Raw genomic sequence first — 22,367 nt, forward strand, 5'->3', positions numbered from 1 at the left:
TATTTAAATACAAATAAAATGCAAATAAATAATTTATTGAAGAATTGCATAGGTATTTCTTAAAATTGAAATCTCATAAAGAATTTCATCAACAAATTCTTAAATAATTGAATTCTTTTCACGAATTTTAATAAAATTTTTAAGAATAATTACATTTCTCGAGGAATTCAATAAAATTGTATTAAAAATAATTGAAATCCTCTGAAGAATTTTATTATTTATGAACATAATTGAATTCCTAAAAATAATTTTATTATTTATTAAAACAATTGAATTAATCCAATAATTTGAAAAATCTGAAAAATTCAATTATTTTTTAGTGTTTTTAACTAACATTTCTCTATAAATCCATTATTGTTAATAATTTTTGAAAAAGTTCTTTTAGAATTTTCAAATTCATTTGTTTGCAATTCAATTTTACAAAATTTCAATTTATTATTCGTATTATTATTATTCGGACAAACTTAAAAAAAAAAAATAATTTGAAGTAAAATTCAAATAAACTTTTTCAAAAAAATTTATTCTTCTGCAGAATTGTTAGTTAAAAGTATGAAAAATTCAAACTTTCACAGATTTTAATATGAAGCCTTTTTAAATACTCCATTATTTCTAAAAATTCACGCTAAAATACTTTTAATATTCAATTATTCTATAAAATCTAAACTGAAATTAATTTTTAAATAAATTTCTATTAGAAAATTCAACAAGAATTCAATTATTTCAATACAAAAAAAAATAATTTATTGAAGAATTGCATATTTCTTAAAATTGAAATCTAATAAAGAATTTTATCAATAAATTCTTAAATAATTGAATTCTTTTGACGAATTTTAATAAAATTTAAGAAAAATTACATTATTGAGAAATTCAATTAAAATTGTATTAAAAATAATTGAAATTCTGCTATGAGTTTTATTATTTATGAAAATAATTGAATTCCTAAAAAGAATTTTATTATTCGCGAAAATAATTGAATCCCCGTAAAAATTTTATTATTTATGAAATTAATTGAATGATTGCGAAAAAATTTGTAAATAATTAAATTCCTGTGAAATTTTTATTATTTTATGAAAATAATTAAAGGTTTTGCGTAGAATTTTATTAATTTGTTTTTAAAATAATTGAATTCTTTTGGAAAATTTTATTAAAATAGTAGATATTAAAAATCATTGAATTGAGGAAAATTTTTCGAAAATAATTAAAATTTTTCGAAAATAATTGAATTTCAGAGAAGAATTTAATTATTTCTAAAAATAATTGAAATTTTGATGCAAAATTTAAAAAAAAAATTTGAACATAATTGAATTTTTGCGAAGAATTTTATTACTTTTGAAAATAATTGAATTTCTGCAATCATTTTTAACTTTTTCAAAATTTCCAAAATTATATCGTACAATTTACAAACTTTTCGTCTTTTCTCAATCAAATTACGGACCTTTTTTTTGAAAAAAACTGACTTTTACGGACTTCAAGCAAATTTACGGACTTTTACGGGATTTACGGACCTAGTTCGAGCCCTGACAAGCTGATATTAATGTTTTCATGATGTTCATGAACAATAAAAAGTTGTATGACCATTTTTTTGGGCGACTATAAAATGTCCCATCAACAAAAATAATTATACTTAGATTACATAAGAATGAGAAAAATTACTATGTACTCCTCTGAAGAATGTTTTATAACTGCTGGGATTCTTGAAAGTATCAGTGAAATTTTCTAATTTTCTAATTTTCTAATTTTGGTTTTTATCTCAAGAGCATAAAAAGTCAAAAATGGATGCTAAAAATAATCCAATGACAAATTGCAAGTAAAGTTGTAATACTAATTTCTTTCTGAAGATTATAACAACAAAAGGATAGATATTCCAAACGGATCAACTGTTAAGATTGTAAAAGCTAATTTAGAACAAAAGGCGCAATGATTCAAAGTGAAAAGGCCAGTGCAACTTCATCAGCGACTGAAAAGAAAATTCTTGTTAAAATTAAAGAACTAATCAAAAATATTCAAAAAAAAAAAATTATTTCTTTAAAAGAAAAGTCGGGACAAAAGTTTTTTTTGATCCGCGTTACACATCTTCGTTAAATCTATTTCCAGTTTCTGAGACTCAACTACTTATTACATTCTGAATTATAATAATTGGGAAATTATTCTCAATTGTATTACTTTCTTTATTTTCTATTTTATCAATGTTAGGTAATTTTAACTTTTAAACAAAGTCTGATGTATATTTTATACTTCTCTGGCCAACCACCACAAGACCACAACTAAATTGGGATAAGGATATATCGCCAGAAGTTAAGAGTGTACCAGTAGATATTTCAGTAATATCTGTACGTTTTACTGGCATGCCAAATTGTGAGAAATTATTTATTCTTCACTTTTCCTATTTTTAGATTGTACATGATAAGTGGATTAGTTATTTTAATGAGATTCTTAATCATCAGTTTCTTTTGTGATGTGCCGCTTGTGATTAACTTCTGCTTCTGGTGTGTGTTCACGTTTTCGTCCAGACGAACATGTAGGAGATGATTTTTCATCGGTTTCATTATCAGGTCTGCAAAATAAACATTTATTACATATCTTAATTTTTTTTTTTTTTTTTTTTTTTTTGAAACTTTATTTTAAACATTTAATTTATAACGGATACAAAGGAATATTATTTGCAAACAATTATATATAAAACTAACCAAAATAATTAGAAAAATTGTATTGATACTTATTTTTATTTTTTACTAAGTATTTGCATTAGCAATTTTCATGACAAGTTCATATCACAGGACCACATAATTTTTTTTTGGAAAATATATATTAGACAATATAAGCAAATAGATAAAATGCGGAAGATTCTAAAATTTGTTCTCTCTTTTAAAAATCAAGAAATTAAAAATTTATTTACTGTGACGCGCTTCTAAAAAAAAAGGTATACCTAAAAAGCAAAATTTTAGGTTATGTTTATAACTTTTGGAGTAGAAATTCAGAAAGAAAATCAATCACTATTACAAATTTATTGATGTTCAAGTCTTTATTACATCCAAAATATTCAATAAAAACTGGTTTCAAATTTACATAATTAAAAAGGAATTTTTAATCAAAATAAATCTAAAACGAACATAACCTATAATTAGTTTGCTTCATAGGCACGTTTATTATGAGCGCGTCACAATATTTTGGAAAACTTTAAATAAATTTTCTTAAATCTCATTTTATTTTCTGACTGTTTGGATAATGAATTATTTTCAATTACTTATACAAAAATAAAAACAAAAACTTAGGATATTTGGTATTTTTCCGATTAGGAAAAATTAATATCTTTTACAAATTTAATATTTGAGTGACCAAAATTTACACATATAAAATCCTAATAAATTTTTATTCAAAAAAATTTTATCAACTATTTCTTACGATACCATAAAAAACACATAAATCGGAGTTAATAACATCAGTTGTAAAAAATTAAATAGCAAATTTCTAGTATTTTCAAAATTTTCAATTGAAATTCTTCAGAAACTATTATTTTTTAAAATTTTAGTAACATTTTTTCAAAAAAAACTAAAATTTTACGAAATTTTAATTGTTTACAAAATTTTCAATTAATTATTTTTCAATTATTTTCAGAATTTATCATTCAAAAATATAATTAAAATGTAAAAAAAAAAAATTTTTTAAGAAATTGAAATAAAATTTTAATGGTTTTTAGAAATTAAATTCCTGTTTATTTATAAATCTCCCGAAATTAAATTATTTTAGATGCATTTTGAATTTCTTGATGTTGTTTTCTACACTAAAAACTAAATAGAAATTGTGGTTCTGCGTTAAATTCAAAAATTGAAAAACGATGCAAAGAAACATTCACTAAAATTCAATTAGTTTAGTTCAAAAAACTAGAATTTTAATAGCAACTGTAAAATTTTAGAAAAATAAAATAACAAAAAATTAATGTCAATTGATTGAAAATAGCAGAAGATTTGATGAAATGGTAAAATCATATTTAAAAATTGAATTAGGAATTTTTTTTTGAAAATATTTCGATATTCACTTTTTTTCTTATCCCGGTGATAACTTCAATTCTAAATTTTTTTAAAATTCAATTATCTTCCAAATTTTTGGTTAAATTTTTCAGAAACTAATTCAATTTAATTCAATTCTTTAAATACAAAAATAAATAGTTTATTGATTATTTCTTAAAATTGAATTCTTATAAAGAATTTTATCAAAAATTTGATAAATAATTGAATTCTATCGAAGAATTTTAATAAAATTTTTAGGATTAATTGCATTTTTCAAGGAATATTATTTAAAATTATATTCAAAATAATTGAATTTTTGTAAAGAATTTTATTTTTAAATATAATTGAATTCTTGCAAAGAATGTTATTAAAATTTTTTTTTAAGAATTTTAATTCCAATTGTATTAAAAATAGACAATTTTTTATGAACAAATTCTATCAAAATCATAAAAAAATAATTGACTTCTTTCGGAGAATTTTATAAAAATTCTTTTAAATAATTGAATTTTTGAATAGAATTTTATTAAAATTTTTGAGAATAATTTTTTTATTTCTACTATTAGAGAATTTAAAGTAATGCCAATTTTTTTAAGTAGCCTTTAATGTCAGCAATCTATGTAATGTATGTTAATAAAATTTCTGTAGTAAATAAATATCAGAATTTCATAATTTTAACATTCATGAAAAGAAATATTTTTTGCATATTAAAAAAATATGCTTTCTTCAAATAAAATAAATAGGAAATTTCTTAAATATATTAACCGACTTAGAAATAATAAACAATAATAGTAATAATAATAATAATCTGAATATTTTTGAAAAGTATGAGTTGTTTTCTTAGAACTTATACGCTTTTCATTCGTGTTCTAATTATTTTAACTTAATTATTTTTAAATGGTTTTCTAAATGATAAAAAACTAAATAACTTCAGATTTGAAGAAAAGTTAAAAAGTTCTTAATGTGAAAATTTGTTTATGTAATTTTAAAAAAGCGTTCGTTCACTTTAGTATAAAAAACTGAATATAAAAAGAATAAATAAAAATAATTAAAAAAAAATAAAAAAAATAAATAAATAAATAAAAAAATAAATAAAAAAAATAAAAAATAAAAAAAAAAAATAAATAAAATAATATAAAAAGAATATAAGCAATAATTTCTTGTTTTTAAATAATAAAAATTGCATAATTTCAAAAAGCCATTAGTCAGTCCAGAATGTCAAGAATATTTCTTTTTTTTTTTAAATAATGCCATTTCTTTTATTCAGACTACTTGTATCCCATTCAGAAAATGAAAAATATGACCTACTAATTACGAATGTGATATAAAAGTGAAAATTAATTTATTCTACTCAATGAGATTCATGCTACGATGAACAATATAGTTAGACATGAATGATATTCACATGCCTGAAGATGAAAAAGACGACACTTCCGCAGTATTTTTTTTCTTTTTCTTATATTTAATTATAAACACGAGCAGTCAATTATTGACAATTAAAATTGAAACAATACTTTACTTTTATAAATTTATTCAACTAAAGAAAAATTTAAATTATTATATTAATAAATTATTTAATTTATTTTTAATTTAATTTTATTTAATTTAATTCAATTTAATTCAATTTAATTCAATTTAATTCAATTTAATTCAATTTAATTCAATTTAATTCAATTTAATTCAATTCAATTCAATTCAATTCAATTCAATTCAATTTAATTTAATTTAATTATTTAATAAATTATTACATTAGAAAAAAGAAAATATTGAAATACTGTGGTAATGTCTGCAAATGATGTTGCAGAAAAAATGAGAGTAAAGAAAATGCAAATAAAAAATGTGAAGCACATACGAATCATAATGTAAAGAATGATAAATACTTACAATCATCTCTGTTGCGAACAATGCTTTTTTTAATTATTTAATTACTTGTGGCTGTACCTGAAATACACAATAATGGAACATTCCTCATAATATTCCACTTTTTTTTGCAAAGAATTTTAAATTTAATCACAATGGAAGAAACAAAGAAAAAAATATTTTGTAAAAATAATGCTCGGAAATTTCATTTTATTTTATTAATTCATATTATATTGTGTTTATGTATATTTTGAATTTGTTTTTAAATGTTTAACATTGTAATAGCAGTTCAAAGCATGAGAAAGTGTAATAAAGCTTGAAAGCAAGTTAATGAGTTAATGAGTGAATTTATAATTCCAAACAGATTTCATTTTTTATGTAAGTATTATATATATATAAGCGAAAATAGCGAAAATTTTTGCAAGCTTCCCAATCAAATCTCTAAGAATTCATTATTTTTATATGAAAAGAAAAATAACAAGACTTCGATATGATCGGATGCAAAATACTTTGTTAATGTTTAACGAAAATTGAAAGAATGTATATAAACAATGGAAAAATAATGCAATATATATGGATACAGTTTTTATTTTAAAAGAAAAATTAGTTTCTTCCACTTTTATTTTTTTGTATTAAAAATTATTCCAAGAATGAGCTTTCTATTATTTTAAATCAATATTTCATCATTTTTAATAAATAAAAAAAAATTATACTTTTAGAGTCATTCCATAATAGTTCGACTAAAGTCGTCGCTGACTAATTTTAAAAAATTATAATAAAGGTATTAGGATCATTAAACATAAAAAATTTTTTAAATATTTTTAATATTTATAGTAAAATAATTTCTTCAAAATTATTTTCATCATTTCAATTAAATTATTATTTTCTAGAATTTTTAACTAAAATTCTTCTTTAAATCAATTAATATTTTCAATAATTTTTTAAAAAGTTCTTTGAGAATTTTTAAATCCATTTGTTTACAATTCAATTTTATGAAATTACAATTACATATTGGAAGATTTTTCAATTAAGTTAAAAACTTCAAATAATTTTTAAAAAAAGTCAATTAAACTTTTTCAAAAAAACTAATTCTAAAGAATTGTTAGACAATAGTATGAAAAATTCAAATTTCCAAAGATTTCAATTTGAAACAATTTCAAAATTTAATTATTTCTAAAAATTTTTGGAAAATTTTTGAAAATAATTGAAATTTTGCCAAGAATTTCATTAAAATTTTTGAAAATAATTGAATTTCGGAGAAGAATTTTATTGTTTATTAAGATAATTGAAATTTTTAACAGAACTTTAAAAAATTTTTGAACGTAATTGAATTTCTACGAAAAATTTCATTACCTCTGAAAATAATTGAATATAATTCTCATAATATTCAATTATTATCTAAAATTTCAACTGAAATTTATTTTTCAATCAATTTCTATTAGAAAATTATACGAGAATTCAATTATTTAAATACAAAAATAAATAACTTATTGAATAATTGAATTGAATTGTCATAAAGAATTTACCAACAAATTTTTAAATATAATTGAAGTCATTCAACAAATTTGAATAAAATTTGAATAAAATTTGAATAAAATTTTTAAGAATAATTAGATTTTTCGAGAAATTCGATTAAAAATAATTGAAATTCTGCAATGCGTTTTATTATTTTTAAAAAATAATTGAATTCCTAAAAAGTATTTTATTATTTATGAAAATAATTGAATTATTGTTAAGAAATTTATAAAAATTGGTAAATATTAGAATTCCTGTGAATTTTTTTACTATTTATGATTGAAAATAATTAAATGTTTGCGTAGAATTTTATCAAATTTCTTTTTAAATAATTGAATTCTTTTTGGAAATTTTTATTATATTTAAAATAGTAGATACTAAAAATCATTGAATTGAGGAAATTTTTTAGAAAATAATTGAAATTTTGCCAAGAATTTTATTTATCAAAATTTTTGAAATTAATTGATTTTCGGAGAAGAATTTCATTATTTTTAAAGATAATTGAAATTTTGACGAGAATGTTTAAAAAATTTTACGAAATTTCAATAAATTATTATAGGAAAAATAAAAACTTCAAATAATTTCTAAAGAATTGAAATTAAAATTTTTCAAGAAAATTAATTCAACAGAATTGTTAGTCAAAAGCTTGAAAAATTCAGATTTTCAATGATTTTAATTTGAAATCTTTTCAAAATTTTATTATTTCTAAAAATTCATACTATAAATCTTTTAATATTCAATTATATCTAAAATTTTAACTGAAATTCATTTTTAAATCAACTTTTATTAGAAAATTCTGGAAGAATTCAATTATTTAAATGCAAAAATAAAAAAAAAATTTTTAATTGAATTCCCATAAAGAATTTTATTTATAAATTTCTAAATAACTGAATTCCTTCGACGAATTTTAATAAAATTTTTAAGAATAATTACATTTTTTAAGCAATTCGATTAAAATTTTATTGGAAATAATTGAAATTCTACGAAGAATTTTATTATTTATGACAATAATTGAATTATTAATATTTAAACATGAAAATAATTAAATGTTTTCGTACAATTTTATCAAAAATTTTATTTAAATAATTGAATTCTTTCGGAAAAATTTATTAAAATAGTAGAAATAAAAAATTATTAAATTGAGGAAATTTTTTTTAAAAATGTTGAAATTTTACCAAGAATTTTATTAAAATTTTTAAAAACACTTGAATTTCAGAGAAAAATTTTATTTATTTATTTACAATTTTTCTTAAAATTGAATTCTCGTAAAGAATTTTAATATAATTTTTAAGAATAATAATAAAAATTTCGCAGGAATTCAATTATTTACTAATTTTGTTATAAATTTCTTTGCAATAATGCCATTATTTTCATAAATAATAAAATTGTTTACAGATTCAATTATTATCATAAATAATAAAATTGTTTACAGATTCAATTATTATCATAAATAATAAAAATTTCGTTTTAGGAATTCAAATATTTTTAATACAATTTTAATCGAATTCATAAAATATAATGGCATTACATTTTTTAAAATATTACATTTTACATTTTTTCATTACTTAAAAAAAAATTTGTAAATAATATGAATTCTAGTAAAATTTTTATTATTTATGAAAATAATTGATCGTTTGCGTAGAATTTTATCAACATTTTTTTTTTCAATTGAATTCAATTAGAAAATTTTGTTAAAATAATAAATTGATATTGAAAATCGTTAAATGAAGTAAAGTTTTTGAAAATAATTAAAATTTTGCCAAGAATTTTATCGAATTTTATTAAAATTTTTGAAAATTATTGAATTTTGGAAAAGAATTTTATTATTTACAAAAATAATTGAAATTTTGACGAGAACTTAAAAAAATTTTTGAACATAATTGAATTTTTGCGAAGAACCTCTGAAAATAATTGAATTTCTGCATTCGCATATAAATTCTCTAAAATTCAATTTTTTTTATTGTTTAAAAAATTCTTCTATAAATCCATTTTTATTTTTTTTAAATAATTAATTAAATACACATTAAAAAATGTAACTAATTTCAGAAGAATTTGAATTATTAAAATTTTTCAATAATCCAAGTTCTTTAAAATTTCTAATTAAATTCATTCAAAATTGAAATTTTATAAAATTTGAAATTGAAACCTTCTAAAGTTTATCTGTTTTTGAAAATTATAAACGCAACTTTGTGAAAGTCAATTAATTTTGAACAAAAAAGACCCAAAAATTCAGAATTTTCTTATGAATTCTAAAAATTTAATTTTTCCCAATACTTTTAATAAACCTGACTTTTCCCTGATTTCCCTGACCAATTCTACTTTTCCTGACTTTTTCCTGAATTTCCTGACCAGTGGCAACTATGATCAATTTAGTTGTCAATTAAATATTGTCCAAGAATTGGAATTTTTCATTTTTCTCCAAGAAAGTTATTTATATTTAAAAATCGTGAAAATAAGCAAACAGACAATAAATTCTTTACATTTTCATAGTAAATTATGTGTTTTCTTTAATATTTTCTAATAGACGAAAAAGTGACAGTTTTTACGACCTCATATTCTTTAGATGCTTTTTTCACAATTAATATTAAAAATATTTAAAAAATTCTTTTAATTCAGTGATTCTAATACCTTTAAAATCATTCCATCAAAATATTATAATTTTTTTTAAAATTACTGAGCGACGACTTTAGTCGAAAATCGAAATATAATGGAATTCTGGAAATTATATTTTATTCTGGATTGATGGATTTTCGGTTAAAATTGACTATCCTATTTAATGGCTAAATTGAAATACAATTATATAAATAAATACTGACAGACAGAATTATAAACAAACACATAACACAAGCTGTTTCTAAAACATTCTAAAATGTTTTTTTTTCATAATTAGATCAACACTTTCCCCAGACAAATGTTTCTTGACTTGCAAGTTTTCCTAGAGTGAACATAAAAGGAAACAATTGGCAACTTACCGAGACGTTAAAGCTCGTATTGCTCTTCTCGGTGAGGGTATCCATTTTGAGTGACTAGACTGTCGACTACTAAGAATGCACCATTAACCGGACCAGTAACAAAAAAGTTTCGAGTAATAAACATAGAAATGTCTACATAAAGCATGCATTAGCAAATTTTATATACTAAAAAAAAACCAGAAAATAATATCAATAAAAGAAATATTCTACGATACTGCAAAAGAAGAATTTATTCCTTTCTCATGCATCTAATTTCACAATTATCATTTTTCCAGAAATAAATATCAAGTAAAGACGTATTCAAATTCTTCATATTTCTTTTTTCATTTTCTCCCTGATTTCTTGTTTTTAACAAATCTCCCGGACTTCTTGTTTCTGTGAAGCAATTAATTTTGTTTGCAAATTTATATCTACAATTTCTATAAAGATAATTAAATTTCAGGTCTCGAATCGACTTTAAGGCTCAAAAAAAGTCACTTTTGTCGATTAAAAATACGAAAAAAGTCGAAAATTTAAAGTCGTTTATTATTTGTATTTCCCTTTCATTGATTTCGAAATTCAATTATTCAAAACGAATAAAATAATTTTCTTAAATAAATATTTAACTAATTTTTGTTTTTCCACGAGGAATAAAAATTAAAAATTTCAATTTCAAACCATCTGAAATTTAATAATTTCTAAAAATTGCAACTTTTAAAATTCAATTATTTTCTATAATTTTTCATTGAACTTCATCTCTAATTCAATTTTTAATAATTTTTCGAAAGTTGTTAGAGAATTCAATTATTTAAATACAAAAAATCAATTTTTTATAATAATTGTAACTGCATCTGTCCATGTTTTTTTTAAAGTTATTAAATTATAATATTTTCAAAAAATTATAATAAAGAAAATGTTAAAATTAATTTTTAAACAATTTTTTAAAATAATTTTTCAAAGACAATAGTTTTTCAATTATATAAATCGAAAATTTTCACAAATAATTGAAATTTTGTGAAAACTTATTAGAAAAGAATTGAATTTTTAAAAAATATTACAAAAATAATCAAATTTTTAAAGAATTTTTATTTTTATAAAAATAATTTCTTCAAAATTTTAATAAATATAAAAAAGAAAATTTTCAAAAATTTTAATTTACTTTATTCGAAAATAATAGAATTTTAAAAAATGATGATAAAACAATTCTAAAAATTAGTTTTTTAAAAATATTCTAATGTAATTTTTCGAAAAAATTTTAATAATTATAAAAAAGTAAAATTTAAAAAAATTTTAATTTACTTTGTTCGAAGATAATTGAATTTTAATAAATTATGATAAAACAATTCTAAAAATTAGTTTTTTAAAAATATTCTAATATAATTTTTCGAAAGTAATTGAAATTTTTAAACGAATTGTAATATATAAATTAAATAAAACCAATTTAATTTTATGAAAAATTGTAATTAAAGCTTTTGAATGCTTTAATAATTATAATAATTCAATAATAAAAAATAATCGTTTTCTCCAAAATGTTGAAAATAATTCTAAAAAATTTTAATGTTATTATTTTATATATGTTTTTGAATTTTCGGAAATATTTAATTGAAAAGTATTGAAAATAATAGAATTTTAAAAAATAAGAATGAAAAAATTCTAAGAATTACCTTTTTCAAAAATATTGCAAGTAATATAATTTTTAGAAGCTAATTTTCATTAATTTTCATTTTTAAATTTACACTCGCAAATTTTTCATTAAAATTTTTAAGAATTCAATTATTTTCTACAATCTTTAACTAAACTTAATTTCTAAATCAATCATTTAAAATCAAATTTTAATAATTTTCTAAAAGTTCTTCGAAAATACAATTTTTTTAATACAAAAATTCAATTTTTTATAATAATTTGAACTGTAACTGTAAAAGTTTTAAATGTATAATATTTTCTTAACATTAAAATAGATAAACTCTTTAAATTAAATTCTTAAAAGTGTTACAAAATAATTTTTGAAAAACAATTTAGTTTTTCAATTATAAACAATTGGAAATTTTCCAAAAAAATTTAAATTTGGTAAAATCTTTTAAAAAGAATTTAATTTTTCAAAAAATATAAATAAATCAAATTTTTAAAGAATTTTGATTACTTTGTTCGAAGATAATTGAATTTTAATAAATGATGATAAAACAATCCTAAGAATCAGTTTTTTAAAAATATTCTAATGTAATTTTTCGTAAATAATTGAATTTCTAAAAAGAAGTTTTGTATAATTTAAGAAAAAAACTAATTAATTTTTTGAAGAATTTTAATTAAAAAATGTTGAACATGATTCTTTTTTTCAAAATTTTGAAAATAATTCTCAAAAATTGCTATATTATTATTTTTTGTATGTATTTGAATTTTTGGTGAATGTTGTAAATTCTAAGAATAATTTTTTTCAAAAATATTCTAACACAATTTTTAGAAGCTACTTGTCATTAATTTTCATTTTTAAATTTTCACTTGAAGATTTTTCATTGAAATTTTTGTGAATTCAAATATTTTCAAAAATTTGCCATTAAAATTTTTTAATGATTTTTCATTGAAATTTTTGAGAATTCAATTATTTTCAAAAATTTGAAATTAAAATTCTTCAAAAGTTAATTTTCAAAAATTATAATAAAATACTTGAAAAAATCAATAATTTTCAATTACATTTTACAAAATCTCAATTTTTCAAAATCTGCTTAAAAAAATTTATTTTGAAAAATTATTCAAAAATTATTTTTTAAAGTTTTGTCTAGTTATTTTTCAATCTATAAAAATAGAAATAAATTGCATTTTATACTAAAAATGTGGTATTTTGTTGCAATATTTGAAAGAAAAGTCGAAAAATTCGCATTTTTTGTAAATAAGTCAGAAAAATCGTATTTTTTGAAAATAGTCGAAAAAGGCGAAAAAGTCAGAATATCCGAGGCCTGAAATTCAATTAACATGCCATTCTACTATTTTAACATACTAGAGAGAAAAAGGTACGAATTTTATGCAATTATCTACAAAAACAATAATTCATGCAAATTTAAAAGAATTTTAATTACACATTCTTGAAAAATTTCACAAAAATTGGAAACATTTAGAAAAAAATAAAAAATAAAATGGAGGAAAATTAATTTTCAAAGTTGAAACGGAAGATGTTCTTTCAATTATAAATTCACTCAAATAAAAAATGCATTTCTCGACTAATAAAATAGATAAAAATATAGTTTTTGAGTAAATTAATGATTTAATTTCAATTTTTCTCGTCAATTTCTTACCTTTGAAATTGAAAAATATTTAAATCTCAATTACGTATAAATTAAAAAATGTGAAAAGGACACAAACCTTGATGATGGACTGGGTAAGGCTAAATGCCTTTGATCTGATCGACGTCTGTTGTGTGAAGTTCCTGGACCACCTCCGATTGCACCAACTGAGCGTCGTGTACGTGTTTCCCATTCTTTATTAAAATCATCGGCCTCCTCTAAAAAAATAAAATTATTTCATAACAACTATTATTTCATTATTATTAATAATATTTTTCACTTGTGAAAACTTGTACGATATCTTCATGTTTTATAATAATTAAAAATGACCGACTGATAAAATCATTATTTTACATTATTAAGAATATTGTTACTGTAACTTCATAAAAATTATTCTCAATTCAATTATTTTCAAGAATTTTTAACTAAAATTCTTCTTTAAATTAATTATTCATTCATTTTTAAAAATTTTTGAAAAATTTCTTTGAAAATTTTCAAATCCTTTTGTTTAACAATTCAATTTTACGAAGTTTCATCGATTATTCGGAAATTCTTCAATCAAATATATATATATATTAGAAAATAAAAACTTCAAATAACTTAAAAAAAATTAAATCTACACAATTTTTAGTTAAAAGTATGAAAAATTCAAACATTCAAAGATTATAATTTGAAACCTTTTCAAAATTCAATAATTTCTAAAAATTCACTACTTTCTCTCTAAATTTGAATTAGTAAAAATGTTTTCTAATTGGAATTAGTGACTGACTTTTTGCTTTTGAATTATAGTAAATTTTACTATTAAATTAGTAGAAACCACTATTTATTGGTAAAATCTGATAATTGAAAAGCAAAAAGTCAGTCACTAATTCAAATTAGAAAACATTTTTACTAATTCAAATTTAGAGAGTTTAATATTCAATTATTATCTTAAATTTTAACTGAAATTCATATTTAAATCAATTTTTATTAGAAAATTCTACGAGAATTCAATTATTTAAATACAAAAATAAATAAGTTCTTGAAAAATTGAATGATTTTTAAAATTGAACTCTCATTTAAAGAATTTTATCAATAAATTTTTAAATAAGTAATTAAAATTCTTTTGACGAATTTCAATAAAGTTTTTAAGAATAATTTCATTTTTATTAAATTAATTAAAAGTAATTAAAAATAATTAAATCTCTGTAAAAAAATTTGATTAAATTGAGACAAGTTTTTGAAAATAAATGAAATTTTGAAGAAAAAGTTTATTATTTAAAAAGATAATTGAATTTTGAGGAAGAATTTTATTATTTATAAAGATAATTGAATTTTGAAGAAGAATTTCATTACGTTTGAAAATAATTGAATTCTTGAGACGAATTTTAATAATATATTTCTATTTTTAAATAATTGAATTCATTTTGTGAAATTTTATTGAAATAGTAGATATTAAAAATAATTGAATTTTGATAAATTATTGAAATTAATTAAATTTCTACGAAGAATTTTATTAAAATTATTTTAAAAACAAATTGAATTGTTAAAGAGAATTTCTTCAAAAATTTTCACAATAATAAGCATTTTAAAATAATTGAATTTCTTTGATGAATTTTAATAAAATTTTCAAGAAGAAATTCCATTAAAAATTGTATTAAAAATAATTGAAATTTGAAGGTGAATTTTATTACATATTTATGAAACAAATTTTTAAATAGGTTCATAATTAAAATTCTTTTGACGAATTTCAATAAAATTTTTAAGAATAATTTTATTTTTCGAGAAATTATATTAAAATTGTATTAAAAATCATTGAATCTCTGTAAAAAAAAAATTTGATCGAATTGAGAAAAGTTTTTTAAAATAATTGAATTTTGGAGAAAAAGTTTATTATTTTTTGAAGATAATTGAATTCTTTTGTGAAATTTTTATTTTTTTATTTAAATTGAATTCTTGAGACGAATTTTTTAATAATATGTATTTCTTTTTTAAATACCTAATTGAATTCTTTTGTGGAATTTTATTGAAATAGTAGATATTGAAAATAGTTGAATTTTGATAAATTATTGAAATTAATTTAATTTCTACGAAGAATTTTATTAAAATTATTTTTAAAAAAAATTTCATTAAATATTTTGAAATTAATTGTAGGAAGGTTTTATAAAATAATTGAATTTCTTTGATGAATTTTTTCGTAACTATTCCAGAATTCACTTAAAACTTTAATTGTTCAATTAATTAACAATTTATTTTGCTTAAATAATCATGAATTTTTTAAATTCTTGTTGTCATTAGTAGATGTATTATTTTTCTATTTCTCTACCAAATATTATTAAATTTTATCAAAAAAACAACGAAGCAATTGTGAATTTTCTAAAAAGGTACTTGTTTATAACTATAATTGAAAAATTAAAATTTTTGAACAAATTATGTATAGACATAATATTACCTTCTTCAAGATTGATGTATTCTTGATTCTCCTCCTCCTCCCCACTGCGCAAGTTCTTCTTGCGTTCGAGAATGTGTGCCCTGTCTCCAATATGATGACCAATTGACATTTCCTTTGTTCCAGTGCGAGAATCGCAAACAGTCTTTTTTGTTTCCTTCACGCCTCCAGGGGCGACTCTTGTTGATGTTGAAGCTTGATAAACTTGTGGCTTCCCATCCGGACCATTAGTCATCGTCATCACAGAAGTGCTCGCAAAGGAGTGACAATTTCCATTTCCCTTAAAAAAGAAGAAAATATTTTACAATTTAATTACTTACACCATCAGGGTTGAGACAAAAATTTTAATTTTCTTTTTCCCTCATTTCCAGACAGAATTTTCATCTTTTTCCCTGACCCTAAAGAATATTCTGATTCACTCTCAAAATTATTAGATACTAAAAAAAAATTGTCTGCTACATTTATTTACCAATTTCTTTAATTGTAAACTTATTCGAAAACATCAATAACTTCTTTTTTAAATAATTATTTAATTATTATTTTTCCGTAGGAATTAAAATTTTTCAAAACATTTAAATTCAAATCTTTTTGAAATTTAACAACTTATAAGAATATTTATTATAAAACATAATGAAAGATGACCGAGTGATGAGAAAATTATTTTATATAATTATAAGAATATTGATACAATAACTTCTTCAAAATTATTTTCATCATTTCAATTAAATTATTATTTTCTAGAATTCTTAACTAAAATTCTTCTTTAAATCAATTATTTTTAATAATTTTTCAAAAACTTCTTTAAGAATTTTCAAATCAATTTCCTTACAATTCAATTTTTCAAAATTCAATTATTTCTAAAAATTCAAAATTTTAATGCTACTAATATTCAATTATTATCCAAAATTTTAACTAAAATTCATTTTTAAATCAATTTTTATTAGAAAATACTACGAGAATTCAATTACTTAAATATAAAAATAAATAATTTATTGAATAATTTAATGTTTCTGAAAATTGAATTCTCATAAAGAATTTTATCAACAAGGTTTTAAATAAATGAATTCCTTTGGAAATATTTATTAAAAAAGTAAATACTAAAAATCATTTAAATAAAAAAAAGTTTTTTAAAATAAAAAAAAAATTTTTGGAAAATTTTTATAAAATATAGTAGATATTGAAAATCATTGAATTGAGGAAAATTTTCCAAAATAATTAAAATTTTGCCAAGAATTTTATTAAAATTTTTGAAAATAATTTAATGTTGGAGAAAAATTTTATTATTTATAAAGATAATTGAAATTTTGACGAGAATTTTTAAAAAATTTTCAACATAATTAAATTTCTGCGAAGAATTTTTATTATACTTTTGAAAATAATTGAATTTCTGCAATCATTTGTATAATTTCTCCAAAATTCATATTTTAAAGTGTTTTTTAACTAAAATTCTTCTATAAGTCCATTATTTTTAAAAATTAATTAAATATTTATTAAAAAATGTAACTAATTTCAAAAGAATTTGAATTATTAAAATTTTTCAAAAAGTCAAGTTCTTTAAAATTTCTAATTAAATTCATTCAAAATTGAAATTTTCTTAAATTTCAAATTGAAACCTTTCGAAGGTTTATGAAAATTTATGAAAATTGTAAACGTAACTTTTTTAAAATTGAATTAATTTTGAAATATTTAAGTAAAATTATTTATTAACTAATTTATAAGTAATAATTTTATGAATGTTCTTAAAAAATTAAGTTGCTTAAATTATTATTCGATCGTCTTAATAATTAAAAACTTTTGAAAACATGTAAAGAATAAATAAACATGTTTATTTACCTGAACTCGGAGCAATTGTTATAATCTTTTTTTAATCGCAATTGATTGAAATGAATGAATGAATAATTAATTTAATTAACTTACAAAGTTGGACATCATCATTGCCGGATTGGGCATTGCTGGCATTGATGGCATTGTGGGCATTGTTGGCATGAGAAAGCCAAACGAAGGGAAACCAAAGGGCATCATTTGCATGTCAGCAAAAGGTCCTCTCGATCGTTGGCGAGAACCGGCGGAGAGAGCGGGAGGTCCCATCATTCCAAAAGGATCCGGAAACATTGATCCCATGGCGAATCTTTGTAATCTATTTTTTTAAAAATAAAATCAAACATGTACCATTTTTCTCAATTCAAATTTCACTTTTCACCAAAAAGAATTATTGTAGAATTAAAATTTAATTTCTTTTTGATCAAATTTATTTTTATGGTTCATTTTACTTAATAGAAACAAAATAATGTCATTGTCATGCGAACTAGAGTGAAGTCTGATTGACAAGAGAGATTTGCGAACTTTCATCTGTTTACTACAAAACCGTGAAAATTTGTGCGCAAGATTGCACCCAAATCTTAATAATTGTTATTTAACGGAATTTTAAACTTTATAATCATTATTTACTCGAATGGTTTAAAAATTTATTTATTTTAATAAAAATAATTGAATTCCTTCAACAAATTTTATTATTTATGAAAATAATTTAATTCTTTCGAAGAATTTTATTATTTATGAAAATAATTGAATTCATCTAAAAAATTGTATTATTTATAAAAAAAATTGAATTTTTACGAAGAATTTATTAAAATTTAAAAAAAAAGAATTCTTACAAATTTTTTCCACGAATTAAATTGAAATTCAATGGAAAATAATTCAATTCGTATATATATTTTATTAAAATTTATTAAAAATACTTGAATTTTTTAGAGAAATTCTATTAAAATTGTATTAAAATTAATTGAATTCTTGCGATGAATTTTATTATTTATGAAAATAATTTTTAATTAAAAGTATGAAAAATTCAGTTTTTCAAAGATTTTAATTATTATTAATTAATTAATTATTATTATTAATTTAATTATTTCTAAAATTTGCAAATTATTAAAAACCTTCTTCAAAATTTAATTATTATCTAAAATTCTAAAACTTTAACTGAAATTAATTTTTAAATCACTTTTTATTAGAAAATTCTACGAGAATTCAATTATTTAAATACAAACATAGATAATTTATTGAATAATTGAATGTTTCTTAAAATTCAATTCTTAAAATTCTTAAAAAATTTTATTGACAAATTTTTAAATAATTTAATTCTTTTGACGAATTTTAATAAAACATTTTCAAGAATAATTATATTTTTCGAGGATTTCGGTTAAAATTGTATTAAAATAATTGAAATTCTGCAACAAGTTTTATTATTTATAAAAATAATTGAATTTTTATTTTTTTGGGAAATAATTGAATATTGTGACGAAGTTGAAGTCTACAACGTTTATCAACGAAAAAACTATATTTAATACATTAAAGTATTATTTTTAATTTAATATTTAATTGTAAAATAATTATTATCAAAATATAAACATCAATCTTTTTTTCTAAATATTTTTGTGACAATATTTTCTGCGTATTTTTAATTAATTTACTAAGTAAACAATTTTTTTTCGTTGATCAACGTTGTGGATTTCAACTTGGTTATTTGTGTAGAATATTATCAAAATTTTTGTATAATAATTGAATTCTTTTGCGGAAATTTTATTAAAATAGAATATTGAAAATCATTAAAATGAGAAAAATTTTTCTGAAAATGGGTTTTGCCATGAATTATATTAAATTTCCTGAAAATAATTGAATTTTAGCGAAGAAATTTGCTATTCATTAATAAAGATAATTGAAATGTTGACAATTTTATTTAAATTTTTTGTTAAAGTAATTAAATTTCTGCGAAGTATTTTATTAATTTCAAAAATAATTGAATTCATCAGATGAATATTGTTATTTATGAAAATAATTGAATTTTATTAAAATTGCTGAAAATAATTGAATTAAAAAAAATAATTCTCAATATTTTAATATTAACATTTAATTATAGACAACTAACTTTAGAGTAAAAGATGATTATTAAGTTTAAAATTCCGATATATGACAATTATAAATATAAAATATAATTTGGGTGAAATCATGCGCCTCTGAAAATTGAGAGAAAATAATAAAACGCAGAGCAAAGTGAGACAAAGCAATAGCTTAGCAACAAGTTATTCTATCATTATTCCTTGCTATTAACATTAGAAATTTTATAAATTTCTCATAATAAACAAGATCAATGTCAAAACGTCAGTGCCAAATAATGTCAACGCTCTAAAATGTACCATATGAATTTAGGCCTAGGCCAATTAATTAAAAGCAGTAATTATATTCATTAATATTATCATTATTTATAAGTAAATTTATAGGTTAGGGGAGAAATTGAAAAAAATATTTACGCCACAGCTGGATCATCATCAAAGTCTCCAGTTAAAGCTCCAAAAATGGACATGTTGAAAAGTTTTCAATGCACTGTAAAATCACAATTATCAGCTGTTCCTTCAGGATAGGTATAATTATTATTTTACACTACGCACGATGAATTTCACTATTCAATGAAATCAAAACTTCCTAACTATAATTTTCTCGCACTGAATTAACAAATTTAATCGTAATCGTCACGTTATTTTATGGAAAATTCTCGAAATCTGTATCACTTAACTTTCCAATTATTTTGACAAAAAATTGTGTACTAGTATGATAGTAAAGTAAATCTTTTCCAAGTCCAAGTTGCAATGCCACAAAATGGAACAAATGATTGAGAATTATCAACGAGTGACATCTAATGGTTATAGCGACAAACGTCTAATTAAAATGTCGATACTTATTGGCGGGAGAATTCAATTTATTACGTATAACCTCCAATAAAAATTGGTTGTGACGAGCGACTACTATCTCGCTCGAATCACATTTCGAGATTAATCGAATCGCGATTTTTAAGTCGCGGCTTAATTAAATTTATTAAAACAAAAGTATAAAATACATATTTCGAAATATAAACCTGAGACTGAGAACGACTAAAGAATATAGTATAATAAAGTACCTAAACACATTTTCATGTTTTAGCGGATGTTATTTTAAACATTCCAAAGAATGAGTAATTGTACTTTAAGAAACTCAAAATATTTCTAAAACATCATAAAGATAATCTGGATTAAGAAACAGATGTTTTAATAAATCTAAACTCTTCGATTTCCTTCCAAACCAATATGTTTTTCTAACACTATAGGTACAATTGAAAAATACCCAAAAAGTATACTCCTTTAAGAAGTCATAAAATTAGAACAGCTTACTTTTATAGACCAGATCCTTTGTTCAGGTAATACTACCGAAATGGTACACCTAAAAACTTTCTATCCTTTTAACTTCAAAATTGTCACGTACTGGAAAAACCCAGTTTTCATTACTTTTTAGAATTGTTAATCGCTCAACTACTTTTTATAAATAATCGTAATTTCTATATTTCATTATTTCTATCAATCTAAAATTTAATCAACTATTATAATATTACTAGTAGTGAATTAACACTTGTAAATAAATTACCTTTAAGAGTTATAGTTAAACAATGAATTTGTTATAACTATCATGATCATCAGCATTGTATAATTTATTTATATAATATTTATTATAGTTGTAACACGTATGTGAGCATCGAATACAAGAGTAAATATACTTATTATAAATGTAAATATTACTATTAGTTTATTAATTGTATATAAACTGAATAATTAAAATAACTATAATATGATAAGGATAGGAATAATAAAGCTATGACGAATGTGTGTGTATCAACACCGACAGGTGTGACGTATGAAACAGTATTAGTATTGGTGAAGTGCATAAAGTGTAAAGTGGGGGATACGCGTCACTTTGAACATGCGCATTTCCCCCAACCTGGACTAACAGCGGAGACCAACTCCAATTGACTATAACTACAAGTTAGATTTAAGTTGACTATTGACTAGAAAGGTTGCTTCTCAGTTTCCTTAGTCATTTTTGTACTATTGAACTTTTATTTAAATAAATTTATTGGGTTTACTCACAAGAAGTCTGATATCCATCAATAATTAATATTATTAATTATTGATTGATTCTTTCTTGTTGTGAGGTTTTTCCCTCCGTTTTAACGGAATATTATTGTTTTTATTATTTGTAATTCCCGGTTCCTCTTAAGGATTCAGCCAAAGTTGAACTCAACGAATCATATCAGAGCACTTGAGTTTGCGTATTAAAACCCATATGTGCTCGTAATGGGCCGTATTCTCGAAAGCATTCGACAATTCTCGCATGCGTAAAATGTCGAATGGTTAATGTCGCATGCGACTCTGAAAGTCTATTCTCAATGACCGTTCGAGATTGGGGATTTAAAATTGCAATGCGACACATAGTGACCATAAAGTGAACTAAAAAAAATGGCTGCTGTGGGTGT

The 22,367-nt window shown here is 20.5% G+C and overlaps 1 protein-coding gene across 7 annotated transcripts; it reads right to left on the minus strand.

Annotated features, from left to right (window-relative positions):
* Window positions 1-1,808: 1,808 nt before the first annotated feature.
* On the minus strand, window positions 1,809-20,685 carry LOC122498140 (myeloid leukemia factor). Of its 7 annotated transcripts, none has more exons than XM_043605746.1 (7): window positions 20,338-20,685; window positions 17,951-18,170; window positions 16,037-16,313; window positions 13,685-13,823; window positions 10,352-10,417; window positions 5,889-5,945; window positions 1,809-2,554 (listed from the first exon to the last, which is right to left on the minus strand). In XM_043605746.1, the coding sequence occupies exons 1-6, from the start codon at window positions 20,388-20,390 to the stop codon at window positions 5,930-5,932; spliced, it is 771 nt and encodes a 256-aa protein (XP_043461681.1). In that variant the 5' UTR covers window positions 20,391-20,685; the 3' UTR covers window positions 1,809-2,554; window positions 5,889-5,929. The 7 variants fall into 7 exon arrangements, with proteins under 7 accessions (XP_043461681.1, XP_043461680.1, XP_043461677.1 ...); XM_043605745.1 differs by having other exon boundaries at window positions 10,352-10,420; XM_043605742.1 differs by lacking the exon at window positions 5,889-5,945.
* Window positions 20,686-22,367: the final 1,682 nt, after the last annotated feature.

The sequence above is a fragment of the Leptopilina heterotoma genome, unplaced genomic scaffold (assembly GCF_015476425.1).
Source record: "Leptopilina heterotoma isolate Lh14 unplaced genomic scaffold, ASM1547642v1 Lhet_142, whole genome shotgun sequence".
In the NCBI taxonomy this organism is placed as follows: Eukaryota; Metazoa; Arthropoda; class Insecta; order Hymenoptera; family Figitidae; genus Leptopilina; species Leptopilina heterotoma.